At 38.2% G+C, this 18994-nt stretch overlaps 1 protein-coding gene across 17 annotated transcripts in view; it reads left to right on the top strand.

The window, feature by feature from the left end:
• LOC5571223 (potassium channel subfamily T member 2) overlaps window positions 1-18994 on the top strand; it is a 716145-nt gene that overhangs the window by 472243 nt on the left and 224908 nt on the right. For 3 of the 17 annotated variants that reach the window (XM_021840123.1, XM_021840124.1, XM_021840122.1), the window contains exon 2: window positions 6122-6493. The exons of the other annotated variants lie outside the window; for them this stretch is intronic. In XM_021840123.1, coding sequence (XP_021695815.1) covers window positions 6423-6493 — 71 coding nt within the window. In that variant the 5' untranslated portion in view covers window positions 6122-6422. The remainder of the gene's footprint in view (window positions 1-6121; window positions 6494-18994) is intronic. 17 annotated transcript variants of the gene reach the window in all.

The raw sequence follows: 18994 nt of genomic DNA, 5'->3' as shown, positions 1-18994 counted from the left end.
TCAAATGTGCAGTGAAAGCACAATACTATGAAGCTATGAAGAGATAAATAAAATGGAAGTCCTATCACTGAATGTGTATGAATTTTATGATAGAGAAGTGAACAAAGTAGTGGCAAATGTTTGATTTCCAACTCAAAAATTGAAATCAATGTCTTCTTCATGAATGAAACATGAATCTACTTGGGGGCCCAGATAGCCGTAGCGGTAAACACGCAGCTATTCAGCAAGACCAAGCTGAGGGTCGTGGGTTCGAATCCCACCGGTCGAGGATCTTTTCGGGTTGGAAATGTTCTTCGACTTCCCAGGGCATAGAGTATCTTCGTACCTACCACACGATATACACATGCAAAAATGGTCATAAGCATAGTAAGCTCTCAGTTAATAACTGTGGAAGTGATCATTAGAACACTAAGCTGAGAAGCAGGCTCTGTCCCAGTGGGGACGTAACGCCAGAAAGAAGAAGAAGATGAATCTACTATAGAAAAAAATAAGAAGAAGGAGGAGAGGTTTAGAAGGCATTGATTTGGTATAGATATCAAAGCAGGTCATTCAAGGTAAACTGTCCTGAAAACTATTCCTAGCTGTTAACTACAATAGAAGCTTTTCCACAGGCTGCTGGAATGATCGATATGTATTAAGAAAAAAATCCGACTGATATGAGAAATTTATGGATAACTTTCTGATAATTGAAAATGACTGAAGATTTTGGGATTTATAAATTTTTTACGATAATTTCAGAATAAAATATGAATGATTAGGGTGCCGGTACCAATGGTTGTAATGTACCAGTAGATTGGACTATGGAATAAAACGTACATTTTTCGATAAAAACGACATGCGCTATTTTTGGTGGATAGATTGCCTCTAGTTTAGTTGATTTGCCAAATTTAAGCTTTTTATTTTATCAAAAAGTCATATAAATAATAAAGTTTACGAAAAAAAATTGGCTCCCTTGCACCAATAGTTGCCGTCCTGTTCCAGTAATGGATCGATGGTTGGAGTCAGTTTTTAAAATGGATGTATAAAAATGAAGAAAAGTCCCAGAGATGATCTTTATGGTTCATTCGAAAGATATTAGTTGTTGTTCCGAGGGAAAAATGTTAAACCTATGTAAAAATTTACCAATTTTTTTTAAATTCCTTGTATCGTTCCCGAACGTCTACTACTGGAGCACTAGCGCAACTACTGGAACACGTGTACCAATAGTGGCTCAAGCGATTTTATGTTGAAAAAATAGTGTTATCACTCTTTTTATATTTTTCCCATATAGTAGAACTTGAAATCTTTCTGTTAACGCCAAAAGATCTCTGTTATGGCTTTTCGTTATTTTGTTATGATTTTTTATAGCTTAGGTAGTCCACTAATGGCACCGGCACCCTAATTGATTGCCCAATAGATATTTTCAAAAATGCCTACAAAAAATTAACAAAATTTTCCTCTATAATTTTATACGCAAATTTTCAGTGATTTATTCACGAAAATCCACCATAATTCTTGTGGAGATTTTTCGGGGTATACTAATTTTTTTTTTCAAAATTTTTTCTCTGTTGCGAGGGTTTGAGGCAAAGTTTAAGGCTCAAGAATCCATCATGCAATCATTAGCAATCATCATGAAGTAGAACCAGTTTTTTCGTTCAAATTTAAAGTTATTCTAAGGAAAAACTATCATCGACTTACGAATAGCAAATGCAATGATATATTTTCTAAAACATTGAGCTAATAACTAAAAATTTGTAAAATTATGATGGTTATTTTTATTCTTAAGGTGAAGTAAACCGTTATTGAAATTTGCGACATCGAATCTACTGAAAACCAATTGGTTTTAAAATGACGAGGCAGAAAAAGTATCAGCATACTTCCTGCATGTGAACATATACAGTGATACTGTCCCAAATCAATATTTACCATGAGGCATTAGTTTCATCACATTAAAGTTGTGAGCTGCAACGTGAACATGGCTGTCAAAACGAATGACGAACTATTTTGTCTTAATGAAGGCAAAATATAGCTTTGCTTTAGAGCTACCTACCAAAATTCCCTTAAAAAAGGGGAGACAAATGTAAGGACACCTTTCTACAAGTTTTATGATAAACTCTTGAAATCATACTAGAGAAACGCATCCTCAAATCCCTTCAATGTTTCTATTAGTTCCTCAGTAAAATATCTGATTTTTCAAAATAAACCCAAGTTTTAATTTGAAAAATCAGATATTTTTCTGAGGACCTATGATAAGGGGTGCTCCATCAAACACGTGTTCATTTTTTTTTGGATCTAAGAACCTCCCACCTCCCCCTTCGTGGTCATTTGAACATACAAAAAATTGAAAAAATGTATGTAGCGTGGTCATTGGCCAGACCCCCCTCCCCCATAAATGACCACGTGTTTTATGGACGACTCCTCACCGAAATAGGACAATTGGCATTGAAAATTATCACAAATCTCGGATTCCATCGGGCATCGATTTCCGTCATCTACTCGTCGGTCCCGTTTCAAAAATACCAATATTGCATGGGTTCCGAGTTATTTTTACAGTCCGGAAGACGCCATCTTGGATTCAAAAATGGCGTCATCAACTCGTCAAGAAATATTTATATGCCTTGGGTTGCGTGAAGAACCAGAAATTTCGCTTTAGTTTTGTTGGAATTGTGTATGATTTTCTACAAGATTTTTTAAGATGATAAATAATTTAACTTCTTAAATTTACACCGAGAGCTACATTGTCACTTCCATAGTTTGTATTTTATGTGAATAGAGACAGAATTAATCTCTAATCATATTGAATTTAAAGATACAGTACTGACCCGATTTTGTCAGCCCCGAATTGTTCAGCTTTTTGACCCAATTTTGTCAACCTATTTAAATTTGTCAAAAAAAGTGTTATCGCCATGTTTTACCACGTTTACATTAAAATTGATGATGATGTTTGATGTCATGCACGCATGGGCGTAGCCAGAGGGCGCAATGGCAATGCCTTTTATTAAGTGTTAAAATTCAATATTACCAATATAAGGGAGGGGGAGCCCCTGATCAAAATAACTGACGACTCCCATGTCCATCGCCCTCTTAAAAGTCCATGTAACCATGTAACACGTCAAAATTTGAAAAATAAGAACAAAATAAAATGACCCGATTTTGTCAGGTTCCCTATTTTGTCAGCCTAAAATTCATCGAGGGGTTGACAAAATCGGGTCCTTACTGTATTTGATCAATTCATTATGTATGGTTAAGATTTCTTGAAGAATATTTGAAGAAAATGGACAGGTGAAGGATCACAACTCATAAATACTCAATCCAAAACACGTTTTCAAGTCCATCGGATGTAAACAAAGTTCTGTCATCAGATCATGAGAGTAAAGACCTATACCAGCATAACCCTATCTGGATTTCAAAATATTAGTTCGAAATTTAAAGTTACACCATTTTCAATTTGTCAGCTTGGTTTTTCCTTAGTACGGCTATTGGGAATTTATTAATGTAACCATCGGATGAAATGTTCCTTACAAACAAAAAAACCCATCTTTTATTAACACATCATTGTGGTTTTCTCATTTTTGGGTAGTGTTTTATAGAGATGGGCAAAACGACTCATTGCAATGAACGGATCCGATTCGAATCACTCATTTTAGTGAACCGGATCATATGAACGGTTCAGTAGCTAAACGGCTCGCAAAAGAAGAGCGAACTGAACCGAACGTGAAAAGAGCGGTTCACTCCCTGTTGCGCGACATGCGTCGTTCCTTTCGTTTTTTTTTTCTCTCTCATTCTTTGTGTATTTTTCCCCAGAAACTCACGATACACTCGGCCAATTACCCCTACCCGAACCAAAAGGAAGAAGCAAAACATGTGCTTGCCATTCAAGATGTCATTTTCTCTCTATCTTACATCTTCTTTTTTGCAAGTGACCGGAGCTAATTTGTTTTGTCTATGCTGAGAGCACAGAAAGCACGGTTCAGCAGAAAACGTTGCTTGCAAGTGTCGCGTGGCGCCGTGGCGCGCAAATCAAGACACGTGTCAAGCGTTGTAATAAAGCCGAGAAACGAACAAATAAATAAAGAATAGGGGACAAAATCGGTTCGTTCTTTTTCCGAATCACTTTTTATCTGATCCGTGCTGATCAAATGAATCGACTCTCGCCAAAAAAGAGCCACGGATCACTCGTTCTTTTGAGTGAACCGGATCTTTTGAACGGCACCGATTCTTTTTGCCCATCTTTAGTGTTTAAGAACAAAAGCTTCGAAAAAAATGGCAATTTTTCACATATTTTGGTCATGATATATAAACCGTTAGCATGACTGTCTTTCACAAAAATATCCTCTTAACCAACTTTGCTGGGTTGGGTGACAAAACGTCGAAAGGACAAAACGTCGAAAGGACAATACGTCGAAAGGACAAAACGTCGAAAAGAATGCTAAAATTTCTAAGGGACAAAACGTCGAATACCAAAATGTCGAATTCCAAAACGTCTATCGTCAAACGTAGTGTTCTCTTCGTTTCAAATTTTAGATTTTACTCCCACTAAAAAGAGCCATCAGTTGCCATTTTAATTTTGACTGCCATCCTTTTGTCATAATAATGGTTAACATCACTTCTGCATACCTCAGGATTCAATTTCAGTATGCTTTAAGTGCTGCATTGCTTCTTTTCCCGTCACAATTGGATGATTGTTTGACATTTTTTGAAAATTGCTTTCATGCTTACTGTGATGAAAATTGCAAATTTTGCTGTTTCCACCGCTGTTCGCATTGCAACCATTTTTTTCCATAACAACGCTAGTTATCCAAGAATCTTCGCTAGAAAAATGATAGCTTTCGACATTTTGTCCCTTCGGCGTTTTGTCCCTTTCGAAGTTTTGGGATTCGACGTTTTGGCATTCAACGTTTTGTCTTTCGACGTTTTGTCCCTAAACCACTTTGCCGATCGTTTAGGAAAATAAAAACATATTATAAATCAGGTTTTTGGTTTAAACTTTTGCTTCTGAAAAGCAAGCTTTAGTGTGAATTGAGCCCATTCCTTGTTATTGTATTTAATAGAAAAACTTTTACCGGAAGAGGACTGAGAATGAACGCTTTTAAGAATACCAGGTGGTGGAATTCGCATTGGAAACATTTCTACAACGTTGTGATTTTTTTTTGCTAGGGAGGGGCATATTGCACGGGTTGTTTCGAGACGTAAACATTTGGACCGTTTTCAAAAAAACATCTTATACACTTTTTTGAAGCAACCTGGAAAATGAATGTTGTGTGCAGAGCATGGCCAACTAAATAAGCAACACATTGACATGAAAAAATTTAAAAGTGATGCATCTGCTACTGCAAAAGGGCAGTTTTTTTTTCTTTAAGGGGGGCGTATTACACCTTTTTACCTTACACAAACATGGGAAAACCCTCGCCCTCCGTACACAGCACCAGCATTGTGCTAGAGTGTCACGTGACAAATTGATGGTTAACTAATTTTGCATCCAAAAAATGTACTTCAATGCAACATTTCAGCTTCAGATTTGACAGCGTTCATTTATTACGTACCGTAAAATTGACAATTCACTATTCTCTTTTCTCTTAAATGGCAAGTATGGGGCATTAATGAGTATTGAAGCCTCAGAACCTCCATGCTATTCCTCGCCTGATACTGAAAGATAGACATGTTTTTTTATATGATTCAGGTTCAGACAGACAGCAGTTGGACTTAATTACATTAAAAATTTCATGAATTTCGTTTGTTCAAGTTCGAGTTCAAAAATTTGAAAAACCATCAAGATAAAGTTTATGTTGCTTGGCCAACGAAATTTTGTAGAAAATCCTTGCTTTTTAATTTACTTTACTATTTTAATTTAATTTAATCTTCAAATCAACAATGAAAGAGTTTCATCCACTACTGCGCCAACTATGGTGGATAAGGTAATAGGAACCGTTGTTTTTATCGATTTTATACATGCAAACTTGGAGCTCGTTTAGATCCCTTAGAGTTGTCAAATTCTGTTAAAATTTTCACAGTAGCTTCTAGGGGTCCAATTGAACAAATTTAAAGGGCGTACCTTACGACTGTTTTAATATCATTTTTCATTTCATACACAAATGGGCCACCTTACTGTGAATATTCCAATAACCGCTAATGATGGTAATAGCGAAGCTGCTGCTGTTTGCCAATGGGTCAAAGTGGTTACAAGTGCAACTTCCGCAGCAAAAACGTGTGGAATAGGTGGCGTTAACCGATAGGCGCGCCTCCCCCCGATAATGGCAATCGAAAAAGTATCGCAAACACAGTATCTAGTAGCTGTCCATTCAAGTGAACCAGCATTCGTTGGGAATTTAAGTAGTGAAGTGAAGTGGAAAGCCACCGTCGAGTGAGGCTGTGAACGAGAGAAAACCAGCGAGAGAGCATTACTGGAAAGGGAGGGTACTAAGCTCGCTTCGCGCAGGAGGATTATGGCCGCAACCAGTCGTTACTCATCCTACAATTGCTTGACCTCATGGGATTCATACGACAAAATACCAAGGTGAGGTAAATTAGAAAGATGTAACGCAACAGAAGCTTTATATTGAAATAGCTGACAATATTATATTTTTCTTGTAAATTAAGCGTTATTTATTTATTTTTTTCGTTGAAATCGCTGCAACCACCTGTTTTGTTATAAACCTTTCCAACTAACTTTCTCGTCCGTGTGACCTTTTCGCGAGTTCGTATATCGTTCAACCTATTGTCTCTATTGACACCATTCACCCGAATAACATAGAACCCATTCAATAGGCGACAAATTATGCCACATACCTCCAAAGAAACACACATACACCTTCACGTGGACCACAACACCATTGTCTCGTATTTGGAGGCGCAGTTCATCAAATTTGGCCCATATCCGATAGCGTCAAAGAATTCCGCTCGGCCCGAACCAACAACCTCCGGTCGGTGAAGTTGACGAAGGCCGAAGGACGACACCTCTACTTAGCTAATACGTTCCCCCACTCGAACGGAGCTTTACGGCTCGCACAGATAGGCCAAGGTTCAACACGGGGTTTTCCCGGGAAATTACTATCAATAAATAATTGATTGATGCCGGGTCGTAACGCGACAAAACAGACGTAACGATATCAATATTGCTAACGATGATGACGACGCCAACGGCGACGAAATATTTGAATGTGTGCGTTTGTGGAATACTAGGTGTTCCAAATTTCGAGGAAATGAAGGCGAACTGCGTATTGATTCGTGGGAGGCTCATTTTTGGAGGGAAACCAGGTCTTCCCTCTCGTGGACGTGGGCATCCTGCAACGTAAACGCTAATTGCGACCTTGAAGCGTTTCGACATTAATCGAGAGTTGCTTCACACAACAAGAGTAAAACTCCTTGTACCTAGCATAGAACGCTGCAAGACAGGATACGTACTCCCTAGTGCACATAAATTGGACTTTGTAGAAGAACGCACCCTGGGGCCTCGTAACGGATATTTACGATTGGATGTGAATCAAGATGATTTTCTTGTTGTCTGAAGTACGTGTCCAAACGAGTCAGGCGTTAAATGTGTGCGATGCTATTTGACCACGTGCTCACCTTGTGTGGGCAGTGGGAGCTTATAGTGGTGCCAATGTTCTCGAGAAAAACAAAATTTAAAGGTCACACTGTGCTGAAAATAAAACACATCGATGTGACACCGAATTCTTTGGCTGTGGGGGGAAAGTTTCTACGATTTTTTGGGGTAATTATTGAAGCAAGGAGTCTCTGTCGGGGATAATTCTGAGCAGTCATCGATATGAGAATTTCTCCAAGCATTCTATTCAGAATATTTTAGAAGTTTCCTCTAGTTACTCTACTTTTATTTTTTCAGAAATAAATGGGTCATACTAGAGATTTCGCCAGAAATTCCGCCTGGGATTCTACCAAAAATATTATCAATATTTTTTTCCAAAAAAAATATCTACAGATTCTATGAGGAGTAGTAGAGTATTCTGTGAGGAGTATCCTTCAGGAATTCATTCTGGCTTTCATTCATAGATCTTTTCAAAGATTTTCTACAAAATATTCAGGATTTCCGCTACTGATTGCTTCAACGATAACTTCAAAACAATCCTCAACATAACAATTTCTTCAGGTCTTCTATCTTCAATTATTCTTCAGTTCTATCAGAAATTCCACCAGAAATTTATTTAACGATTCTTACTTGTAATTTTTTTACACATTCCTCCGGAGCTTTATCCAACAACATTCCAAGGGATTTCTTCATTGATTCATCCAATACTTCCTTCAATTTCACCAAAAAAAAAACCCCCGAAGATTTAGCAAAGAGAATTGCTCCAGTGATATTTTGGTTTTTCCTAAACAGATTCTTTCAAGAATATTTTCCTGCGATTCCAACAAGAATTTCTCTAGATATTCTCAAAGAGATTGCTCAAGGAATCTCTCCCTAGAAATTACTACAGGTAATCTAGCAAAAATTCTACCAGGAATTCCTTCCATCAAAAATGTTCCAGTGATTATTCTATTTTTTTTCCTAAGAATTCCTCCACAGTTTCCTCCAGAATATCCCTCAACGAATAATCCAAACTTTCTTCCATTATTTGCTTAAGGAATTCCAACACGATTTTCTCTAGAAATTTGTTCTAAAATTCCTACAGAAATACATGCAGCAGTGGCGCAACCAAGGGGGGGTTTTGGGGGTCGAAACCCCCCCCATAGCCGAAAAATTATAAGGTTTCCAAGTATATTTTTGAAATTCAACACTACACATCATACAACTACAGAGCAGTAACTTAGTTTGGTTCGTATGAACACTGTTATTGTCAGTAGTTTTTACAGATTTATTCTTCAAAGTTGTTGTTTTTTTCTTAAACTCTTCATGGAGTTTGATAAAAATAAAATTATCTGGTAATTACTGCTATAAAAAGCTAATGAATAACAAAAAATTCAGGCCTTTTTTAATCAAACTGAAAGCGTTGAGTCAGCAGTTTGAACAACCTTCAGATATATTGGAATCTTTTCATTGATGCAGTATCTTAAATATCAAAATTCTTACAGTTGCCTCCGCATTTTGCCAAAGTTTGCGATCTCCAGAGCATATGAATTCCTTGATTTTAAAAGATTAGAGAGAAAAACAAATCAGCGAATGCTATTGAATTTAGCTCCCGGTTGAAGCATTCGCCACCAATAGGAATTTCAACAATGTTGTGATTTTGTAGGTATGAATCAATAATTACATTCTATTTTTTAAGTAAATCGTAAAAAATACATAGGGTGTTAATTTAAAATTTTTGGATTTGTCCATTAAAAATATGAATGCATTGGCGTCCCACTAAACTAGTAAAACAATCGTATTATGTACTAAGTCTTCCAAAAACAAAATTTAATTGTAGCATTGAAAATTTTAGGGTGTTATCACACATTTGCAAATAAAATATTCACAATGAAAGCAGAACTCATTTTTGACTTTTTTACTCGATTTTCTAGATTTCCATTTATGTAAGATGTGACAATTCGTCTTCTTCTGGCAGTTTAGTTTTGCAATCTTGATTAACTTTTCACCTTCTACAACAATAGGGGCAATGATTTGTATTGCAAATTGCTGCACTTAATAATCGAAGTCATTTACATTGTTGAAAAATTTCAAAATATAAGGGGTGAATAGCATCACGTGCATGTATTGCAATTGCCTAATTTATTTTACTATGCAAAAAAAAACTTACTTAAATTCATCAATTCGATTTTTGTCAGAAAATATCTTCTCAGAGTATTTTGAAATTCACAAAACCCCCCCTAGAGCCAAATCCTGGCTGCGCTACTGACATGCAGAGATTATCTTCTATCTTCTATGGAATCGTCAGTAAATTATTTTAAGAATTTCTCCAATGTTTTAATGATGGCATCTCTGAAGGGACCTTACGACTCATTCGTCCTAAGATTTATTCAGGAACTACTTCATTAACTGTCAGAAAACGGTGCGGAAATTAGCGTTACACAGATTTTAGAACATCTGTTACTCTTAAACTGGTCATTCGATTTCAAATCTTTTTTCACCGTCATAAAGCTTGACTCTTCAGCTGGTAAATAAGAATATTCTACATAGTCGTAGCAAGGAACAAAGAGTTTCAAGGAGGGTGTGGAAATATGTCTTCCTAAAAAAGAGCATTAAAATGGTTCAGAGCTCATATCTCAGCCATCAGACAAAAATGTTATAATTTTATTTTACCGTTGGAAAGATTCATGACCAGTATTGCAGGGAAAATATCAAACAGAGTCGTAGCAAAGTAAATGAAGAATGGGGGGCTTCCATTTGGAATGTTTACCAAACCTATAAAAAATATTTCGGTGCCGCTATGCAACCAATACTTGATTTTGTTTCACGATTCGACACTTCTTCTGTAGATCATTCATATAAAAATACTAAACATGGTCGTAGCTAGGAAAAACAGTATTAAGGGTCTTTTATTAAAAAATGCTCCAAATCTTTAAAAAATCATAATTTTACAATGAACAAACCGATTTTTGATTTTCTTTAACCATTTGAGTGCTTAACGTTATGTCTTTAAAAAAAAATAATATTGCACATAGTCGTAGTGAGAAATATGGTTTTTAAGGGGTATGCCCTATATCTTGAACTTATTTACCTGTACATCAAAACTCAAAGCGATGCCATTTGGTTTTTGTTCTCCATTAAATTGATAGCAGAAGTCAAGTTATTAAATTTGAAAATAGACGTACATTTTTGAAAACACTCCATATGTATTTTACCTGAAACTAAGGAAAACCCTTTTTTCACTTCACACTACAAATTTGTTTAACCTTAGAAACTACAAGAAACCCTATCTCATAAGCATGTTTACCTGAAAATCGAAATACAAAGCAATGGCATGTACACTCCCGTGCATAAGTTTGGGTTCACCCCCTAAAAAACATGCAAAAGTGTTCTGTCCATATCTCTGTGATTACACGTCCAATTGAAACTCTCTAAGTCGCATTCGAAAGGCAAAGAGTTTTTCTTACTTCGTATGTATTTTTCCAAAAACATTATTTGAATTTTGTATACTAAATTTTTACTTAAAGTTGTGACATTTTTCTAAAAACACACTGAAAAATCATATTTAATTTGCTCAGCATTGGGTCGACCAAAATTTTTATTCAAAGTGTCATTAGAATCGTAATCTTATATTCTGTGAAGAGACCCCACGAAATTTTGGCGGAAAAATCTGAAAAGTATTCAAAATCAATGAAACAGTCAGTCAAGTCATCGTGCAAAAGTTTGGGTTCACCCCTCAGTGTGGTGTATCGTGCAAAAGTTTGGGTTCACCTGAATTTACTTAAATCTGTGAAATCTCAAACCAATCATGTACGTGCCATTATTTGTGCTCAAAAAAACTTTAAACTATTAAAATCGGTTGAAAAATGGCAGAGATATTGACAAAAATGATGTGCGTGCTTCTCAGGTGAACCCAAACTTTTGCACGATTTGCATCATACTGAGGGGTGAACCCAAACTTTTGCACGATGACTTGAATGACTGTTTCATTGATTTTGAACACTTTCCAGATTTTTCTGCCAAAATTTCGTGGGGTCTCTTCAAAGAATATAAGATTACGATTCTAATGATAATTTGATTAAAAATTTTGGTCGACTCAACGCTGAGGAAATTAAATATGATTTTTCAATGTGTTTTGAAAAATGTCACAACTTTAAGTAAAAATTTAGTATACAAAATTCAAAAAATGTTTTTAGAAAAATACATACGAAGTAAGATAAACTCTTTGCCTTTCGAATGCGGCTTAAAGAGTTTCAATTGGACGTGTAATCACAGAGATATGTACAAAACACTTTTGTATGTTTTTGAGGGGGTGAACCCAAACTTTTGCACGGGAGTGTAGATTTTTCGGAATAAATTTGCTTTTAGACGTTAGATGAACATGTTTAAGTAGAACAAAAAATTTATGATTACACTCCAAATTTATTTCACCCAAGAAACTACGTAAATCCATGTTACGGTGAAATAAAATTATAATAGTTTTGATTGATGGTTGAGTTATGAGCTGTGAACCATTGTAACGCTATTTTTTTCGTCACCGTCGTCTATGGTATTTTTTTTTCTCACAGTAGCGTGACAGTTAATCAACCAGAAATTCCTCTAAGGATTCCTAGAGATACTTAGTTATGTACGAATCCTTGTAACTTCCTAGCAAAATCAATTCCCGATACCGGTATGCGCATACGTCAGCAATCCCAGTAAGCGCATACCCAACCAACCAACACGTGGAGACAGTGAGCATCGAGTTACCAGCAGACGCCAAGGTGTGCAGACATAGCAACTTACATTCGGCCATCATAATTGCATCAGCCAGGAGCAAACCGAAGAGTCAGTAGTAGATCGCCCAGCAACGGAAGCCAACGGCCAACACTTCGACACGAAGTACCCGGATTAGCTGAGGTAGCAGTTTCTATGTCAGTCAGTTAGGACCTAGGAAGTTTTTAGTCAGGGAACAGTCAGGCAGTTCTAGTTTCGATTTAAGTGAAGAAGGTTCTTCTTGCAGTGCAGTGAATAAGTGAATAAAGGGTTAAAAACCCAAGAACAATCTTTTTTTAAACTCAGTGATGATAACCCATCTATAAGTATTTATCCATCAACTCCTTCCAATATTTCTTGCGGGATTTTTTTCCAAGAAAAATCGCGAAAATACTTTAGAGAACCCATTTGGATCTCCTTCAGGGATTGCTTTAAAAGGAAATTCTCTGGACAATTCTCCAATGATTTCTTTGGTGATTCCTGCAAAGATTGTTCAAATTGCTCCAAGGATATTCCCAGACATTTTTGATAAAAAATGTACAAGGTTACAGTCAACCTAGAAGAATTCAGAGATATGCTTTCTTCAATCATCGGGGTAAATATCAGTGCAATCCCTGGATGAATAATATTTATTCGGAGAATTCCTGGTAGATTCTCTCGCGGAAATGCTGGTTGTTTTTCAGAAAAAAAATCTAGTGGACTCTTTGGAAATTTTTTGGTTAATTCCATGGAGGAATTTCTGATAACCCTGAATGAACTCTAAAAAGAGAAATCCCAGTAAAACCATTGAAGTATTTTCTGGTAGACACTAAAACGAAACTCCGGAAGATTTTTCTAGTGGAAGTTCTGATGAAACTTTGGTGAAGGAATTCTTGGTGGAATAACTGAACGAATTATTATTTGTAATCCCTGGAGGAACTCTTGATAGATTCGCTGTAAGATATACTGGTCGATTCCCCAATTTCTGATATTATCGTGATGAGAAATTTCAGGTAAAATCCTTGGAGGGATTCCTGATGATTCTCAAAAATCCCTTAAGATAGTTCGCGACATTTTTTTTTCAAAAATTCCTTGAGGAATCCCTTGGGCAATGCCGAAATGAATTCCTTAAGAAATTTCTAGAGAAATTCCTTGAAAAATTGCGCGAGGAATCCCTTGAAATGTCCGGTGTGAAATCCTAATGAGAAATTGTTAGTAAAACCCCTGGGAGGATTCTCTGGAGGAATCATTGGAGATGTTGCTGAAGGAATTCCGAGAGATATCCCTTAAGTATTCTGGAAGTACTCTCTGGAAGAATTCTTGGAGGAATCTCCTGATTGTTCCTCAGAGAAGACCTTCTGATGAAATCCCAGAAAGTACCTATTCATTATGGAATCACAGGAAAATTTCATAATGAAATCTTTGACGAATTCCTAATGGATGCTTAGAAGTATTACTCTGGAAAAACTTCTAATGGAATCCCTGTAGAAACAACTAATGAAATCTATAGCAGAACTGCTTATGAAATCCCTAGAGAAGCTTCTGATTCCCTGGTGGAATTCCTGATGGAATCCATACGAAATCTCTTGATCAAATTCATGTAGTTATTCCAAGTAAAATCTCTGAAGAAACTTCTGATGGAATCTCTAGAAGAACTCCTGATGGAATCATTCTGTTTCTGTTCGGGATGAACCACTGCGACCAGATTTCTTTGATCTTTTGTGGTATATCCGTGCCCTTTGTTTAGTGCATGTCATTCTACTCCACTACTATTGAGAAATAATGAAGTAGTCGTTTTTAATACAATTATCATTCTTTACCATTTTGCATAGAGTCTCTTTAGAAAAAGATACCGCTATTTATACCTTTTGAAGTAAATTGTTTGTCACCATTAAACTCACAAAAGCGCGTCCCTCAATCCCTGTCCCTCAAGGTTCGGCCAGATATCGAAATATAAGCACTTGAGCTCGGAATGAATTTGTCTAATGAATTAAACCCAGCCTCAGTTCCTGATTGAGTCATTTTTCCACTTCGACCTCCTCATCATCTAGGACAAATAGGTGAGTCTTAGTGGCTGTTACTCTTACTGATCTAACCTCGTAACGCACCTCGAAAAGGTGATGAAATCGCTGTAAGAATTCCTGATAAGATTTCTAATGGAAATCCTGATAGAATCCGTAGAGGAACTCCTTATGATCTCCCTAGAAAAAAATCCTGATGGAATTACTTGAGGAACTCCTGATGTGCTCTCTTGAGCATCTCCTGATATAATCTCTGGAGGAATTGCAGGTAGAATCTTTGAAAGAACTTCTGATGGAACCCTTGAGAAACTTCTGATGGAATTGCTAGAGAAGTTCTAGGTAGAATCCCTCAACGAACTTCTGGTTAAACCATCAGAAGAAGTCTTGATGGAATCCATAGAAAACTTCCGATGGAATCACTAGAGGAACTTCCGATTTTGGTGAAGCAGATTTCGATGAAGTTCGTGGTGGAATCTCTGAAGAATTTCCTGGTGGCATCCTAACAATTGTTTCTGATGGAAACTTTTCAAGTTCTCCTGATTAAATCCCTGGAAAAACTTCAGATAGATACCCATGAGGAATTCCAGGTGAACATTCGAAAGGAATTATTACAGAAATTCCTAGTTATATTACTGAACAAAATTTTGATTAAATTTCTAAAGAACACCCGGTGGAATCATGAAATAATTACCAATGAAATCCATTAGAGAATTTTGGAAGAATTCCTGCTGGTGAAATTCCCGATGGAATTCTATATATAAACCCTGGAGGAATCCCTTGTTGAACTGCTAGTAGATTTGCTAATGAAATAGAATAAGGATTGTGGTAAAACACAAGTGAAATATATAGAAACGACTCAAGTGTTTACATTTGCTTTAACCCCATGGCGTCGACGCTGCGTAAACTCATGCATTTTCACTGGCCGCCGTTAAACGTCGATGTTCGTGCAACATCCCTACAGACAGTATGATCAGTTCGTCAAACATTTGGCTCCACCCACCGGTGGTTTGAGCAAAATCAAACTCGTTTGATTATGGTCGACCGACTTGCCAATCGTCAATTCGGTTTCACACGGTCCAACATAGCACCAACATGGGCATCAACGGAATTAATGTTGTTCAAACGGTCTGCGCGTCTGTGGGCTGCATAATGCAAGAACTTCTCGATGGAGTTCTACACCCTGTTATGTATTTTTATAAAAGCACTTGTGTTTAAAATCAAAGTTACATTCTTTCTAGTTTTGGGACTCTTACAATGATTCATAGTATTGAAAGGTTCCATATTAGAGTGAGGCTTATATTTCAATAGTTCCTTAAACCAAAAATTCGTGTGCTCTTATGATTTCAAATTACAATAAAAAAAGAGAAACCTCAAAGTTTTAAAAATATTAAGATTTAGAAGTAATGCTGAATTATCAAGTTTTTGAAAATGGCCTTCAGTGAGATCACCAAAACTTCGTTATTTCCTAACTTTTAGTACTTTTAGCAACTTTTTTTTTATTTTGAAACTTTTAGCACTATTATCTTCAAAGTAAAATTTACGAAAACCTTGTAGAACATAAAATTTGTCTAAAATCGAAACTAGTCTTAGTTAAAAACAGTTTTCTTCAACTTTTTTTCTCATTTTCCTTAAAAAAATCATCGTTGTTTGACCATAACTTCATAAAAACAGCCGATTTAAAATATTTTCCAGGGTTTGGAAGCAAATCTAGTTTTTTTTTTCATATTAGTACCCAGAAGGTAGCTAAAGGCGGAAGGATGCAATGGGCAGGTAACAAGAATGCCGGACAGCAAATCTGCAAAGAAGGTGTTAGTTTTAAATCCGGTTGGTACAGGAAGGCGTGGAGCGCAGTGAGCTAAGTGGATGGATGCAGTGCAAACATGGAGCAGAACCGAGGATGAAGAAATGGCGGCCGCTAGTTGCGACCCAGGTGAATCAGTTTAATGCAGAATACCGGAGTATATGGATCCAACGGACCAACTTGACGAGGCGTTCGTTCCTTCAGCTGTCCGGAACGAACGGGATTCCATTTTCGATCAACCGTTCATTACCGAGAAATCGGTTGAGGCAGGTGCAGGTGGTCCAATCGAAAGCGCGAAGTCCGAAGCGCCAAACTGCTTAAGCTAACACAGCTAATTGACGAATCTGAGGTGGAAGTAGAGTTCCTAGTACCGACCCCTTTTTACCAGTACTGGTTCTACGGTACAGTAACTCTCAGTACCGGTAGTACCGGTAAAATACCGGTACTGGAACAAAGGTTTGTGATATATATAAAGAATTATTCCGAATAATTGCTATCAAATTTTGTGCTTTAAGGGCATTTTTAGGCAGTCTAGAAAAATGCCATTGAACAATATAACCAGTCAAACCACGTTGTGCCTTAATTGAAGCACCTTTGAATGCTTTAGTATCCTGAATGCTTTCGTTATATTTGATCCTAGTTGTCTAGAAAACTTGATATTCATCATAAGCTGCTTCATTTGTATTCAACAATCGATAATTCGTGCTTCTAACGTTTTTATGCGCGGAGATAAAACATCTTCAGTGCTGAAAAGATGCTGGTTAGAATGAGCCTTTATGTAATACGTTCGTTGATCGACCTAAGAAGTTTGCCATCAACGAATTCTACATAACTTACGTTCCATTTATTGTGAAAAAATTAATATTGATTCAAATGATTAGTGAATTTTTCATCAGTACCGAAAATACCGGTACTCAATGCTTTCCAGTACCGGTATTTCGATACCAAAAATTGGTCTGTAATACCGGTACTTTCGGTACCAAAACCCTAGGTGGAAGTTATCCCTCATCTGAATTTGAATGTCAGTTTGTGCGTCATTTCCTGCATTGATCTGCTTCAAATGGAGGAGAAGGACATCCTACATCAGCGTACCATGTTCAACGGATCACGAAGGGGGCAGAAGCTATAGATAGTCCGTGGTCTACGAGTCAATATCAGCGAGCTAAAGCTGCTCATCTCCGACCTCCAACCTTGCGTCGTAGCTTTGCATGAGACAAAGGTTTACCAGATTGTTGTTCCACAAGACTTCTTTGGCGTTGCTGCTACAGTCGACGAATTGCAGCTACGGTGCTAGGCCTTGCCATCCGTTCGAACACCTCTCGAAACCTCTCTACATCTCGTTGATCTTCGCCTTCACGCATCGATCCAGGCAACCGTAGTGTCAGTGTATATTCCGCCGAGTTCAACTCATTGTCAGCCCACACTGTGGGAACTATTCGATCAGTTAGAAGGTCCGAATTTGTTACTGGGAGATTTCAACGCTCACCACATCGCATGGGGATCACACCAATTAAACGCGCTTGGGTGATTTATAGCTGAAGCAACGTTGACAAAGCAAGTGGTTATCTTCAATGACGGCTAAGCAATTCGCATCGACCCTGCTCCGTGCAACACTTCAGAGAGTCTGGCTCGGATGTTCACCTGGCGGACCTTACCAGACACACACAGCAGCGATCACTTCCCGAGTGCGGTCATGCCAGCAAACAACGTGGTGAAAATGGCTCTTCGACCAAGCTGACTGGCAGATACATGAACGGATTACAGCGGATACTATCCCCCTAGCGATCGAATGGGATTAAGAAGCTTCACCGAGAAAATAACTGCAGCAGCGACTAAGACCATCCCGCGGACAAGTGGCCGAATCGGACCGAAAGTGGTGGTGCCCGAGATAAAGGCGGCGACAAAAGTGTCTTCGGTCGCTCCGACGTTTACTTCAGGTCAACTCAGATCAACCCATAGCGATGGCGGAATTCCTAGCAGCAAAAGCAGAGGCGTGGAAGGCGATTGAAGAAGTGAAGGGACACAACACGTCGATAGAACTGTTGCGCACAGTTATCACACTTCGTGGAAATCGGCAGATACGCTCAGTTATCCTCAAACGGCCTAACGGTTTCACGAACAACCCCGAAGAAGTAGCGGAAGAACTGGTGACGTACTACGGCAAAAGATAGGCGATATCTAGCTACCCTCCATCGTTTCAGATGGCGAAAATGGCAGCTGAGAGAGGGTCCATAGATGTTTCGTCTAATACCGGCAACGCGTACAACGTTGACATTACCCTTGCCGAACTTCTGTGGGCTCTTGACAAATGGCGAGATGCCTCGACAGGTACTGACATGGAAGGGTACTCTCTGCATCAACGCCTTCCCGTGTCCGTGAAATTTTTACTGCTGAACAAAATCAGGCGCAGCGGCGAGTCTCCCACCAGCTGGCGGAATGCCCTCGTTGTTCCGATTCCGAAACCGAACTGCCAAGATTCCGGTCCTGATGCCTTCCGTCCTACCTCGCTCACTAGCTGCATGATGAAGCTACTCGAACGAATTGTCAACCATCTTCTAATCACGGAGTCGAATGGACGTGTAGGACGCGGTACCGACAACTACTTCGCCGAGCTGGAGAGGTTGATACCAAACGCCGACCAGCACTGATATATCGGGAATGTTCAGTCTACCAAGAGAATGCAACGTTTTCTCTGCAGAGGCGTATGCGATAAAAATGGCGGATTCTATCCCCATCATCCGGAACGAAATGGTAAAACTCACGGACTCGGCTAGTTGCCTGCAGTCCCTGGAGGCAGGATCTTCCAAGCACTCGTGGATTCAAGAGATCGAGCACATCGTGAGAAACAAAAATGTTCAGTTCTGTTGAATCCCGGGACATGCCGACATTACCGACAATTACGAGGCTGATCGCTTGGCCAACGTAACAAGACCGGCT

This window comes from Aedes aegypti, chromosome 2 (assembly GCF_002204515.2).
Source record: "Aedes aegypti strain LVP_AGWG chromosome 2, AaegL5.0 Primary Assembly, whole genome shotgun sequence".
NCBI lineage: Eukaryota > Metazoa > Arthropoda > Insecta > Diptera > Culicidae > Aedes > Aedes aegypti.
This window is presented reverse-complemented; position numbering and strand designations above follow the sequence as displayed.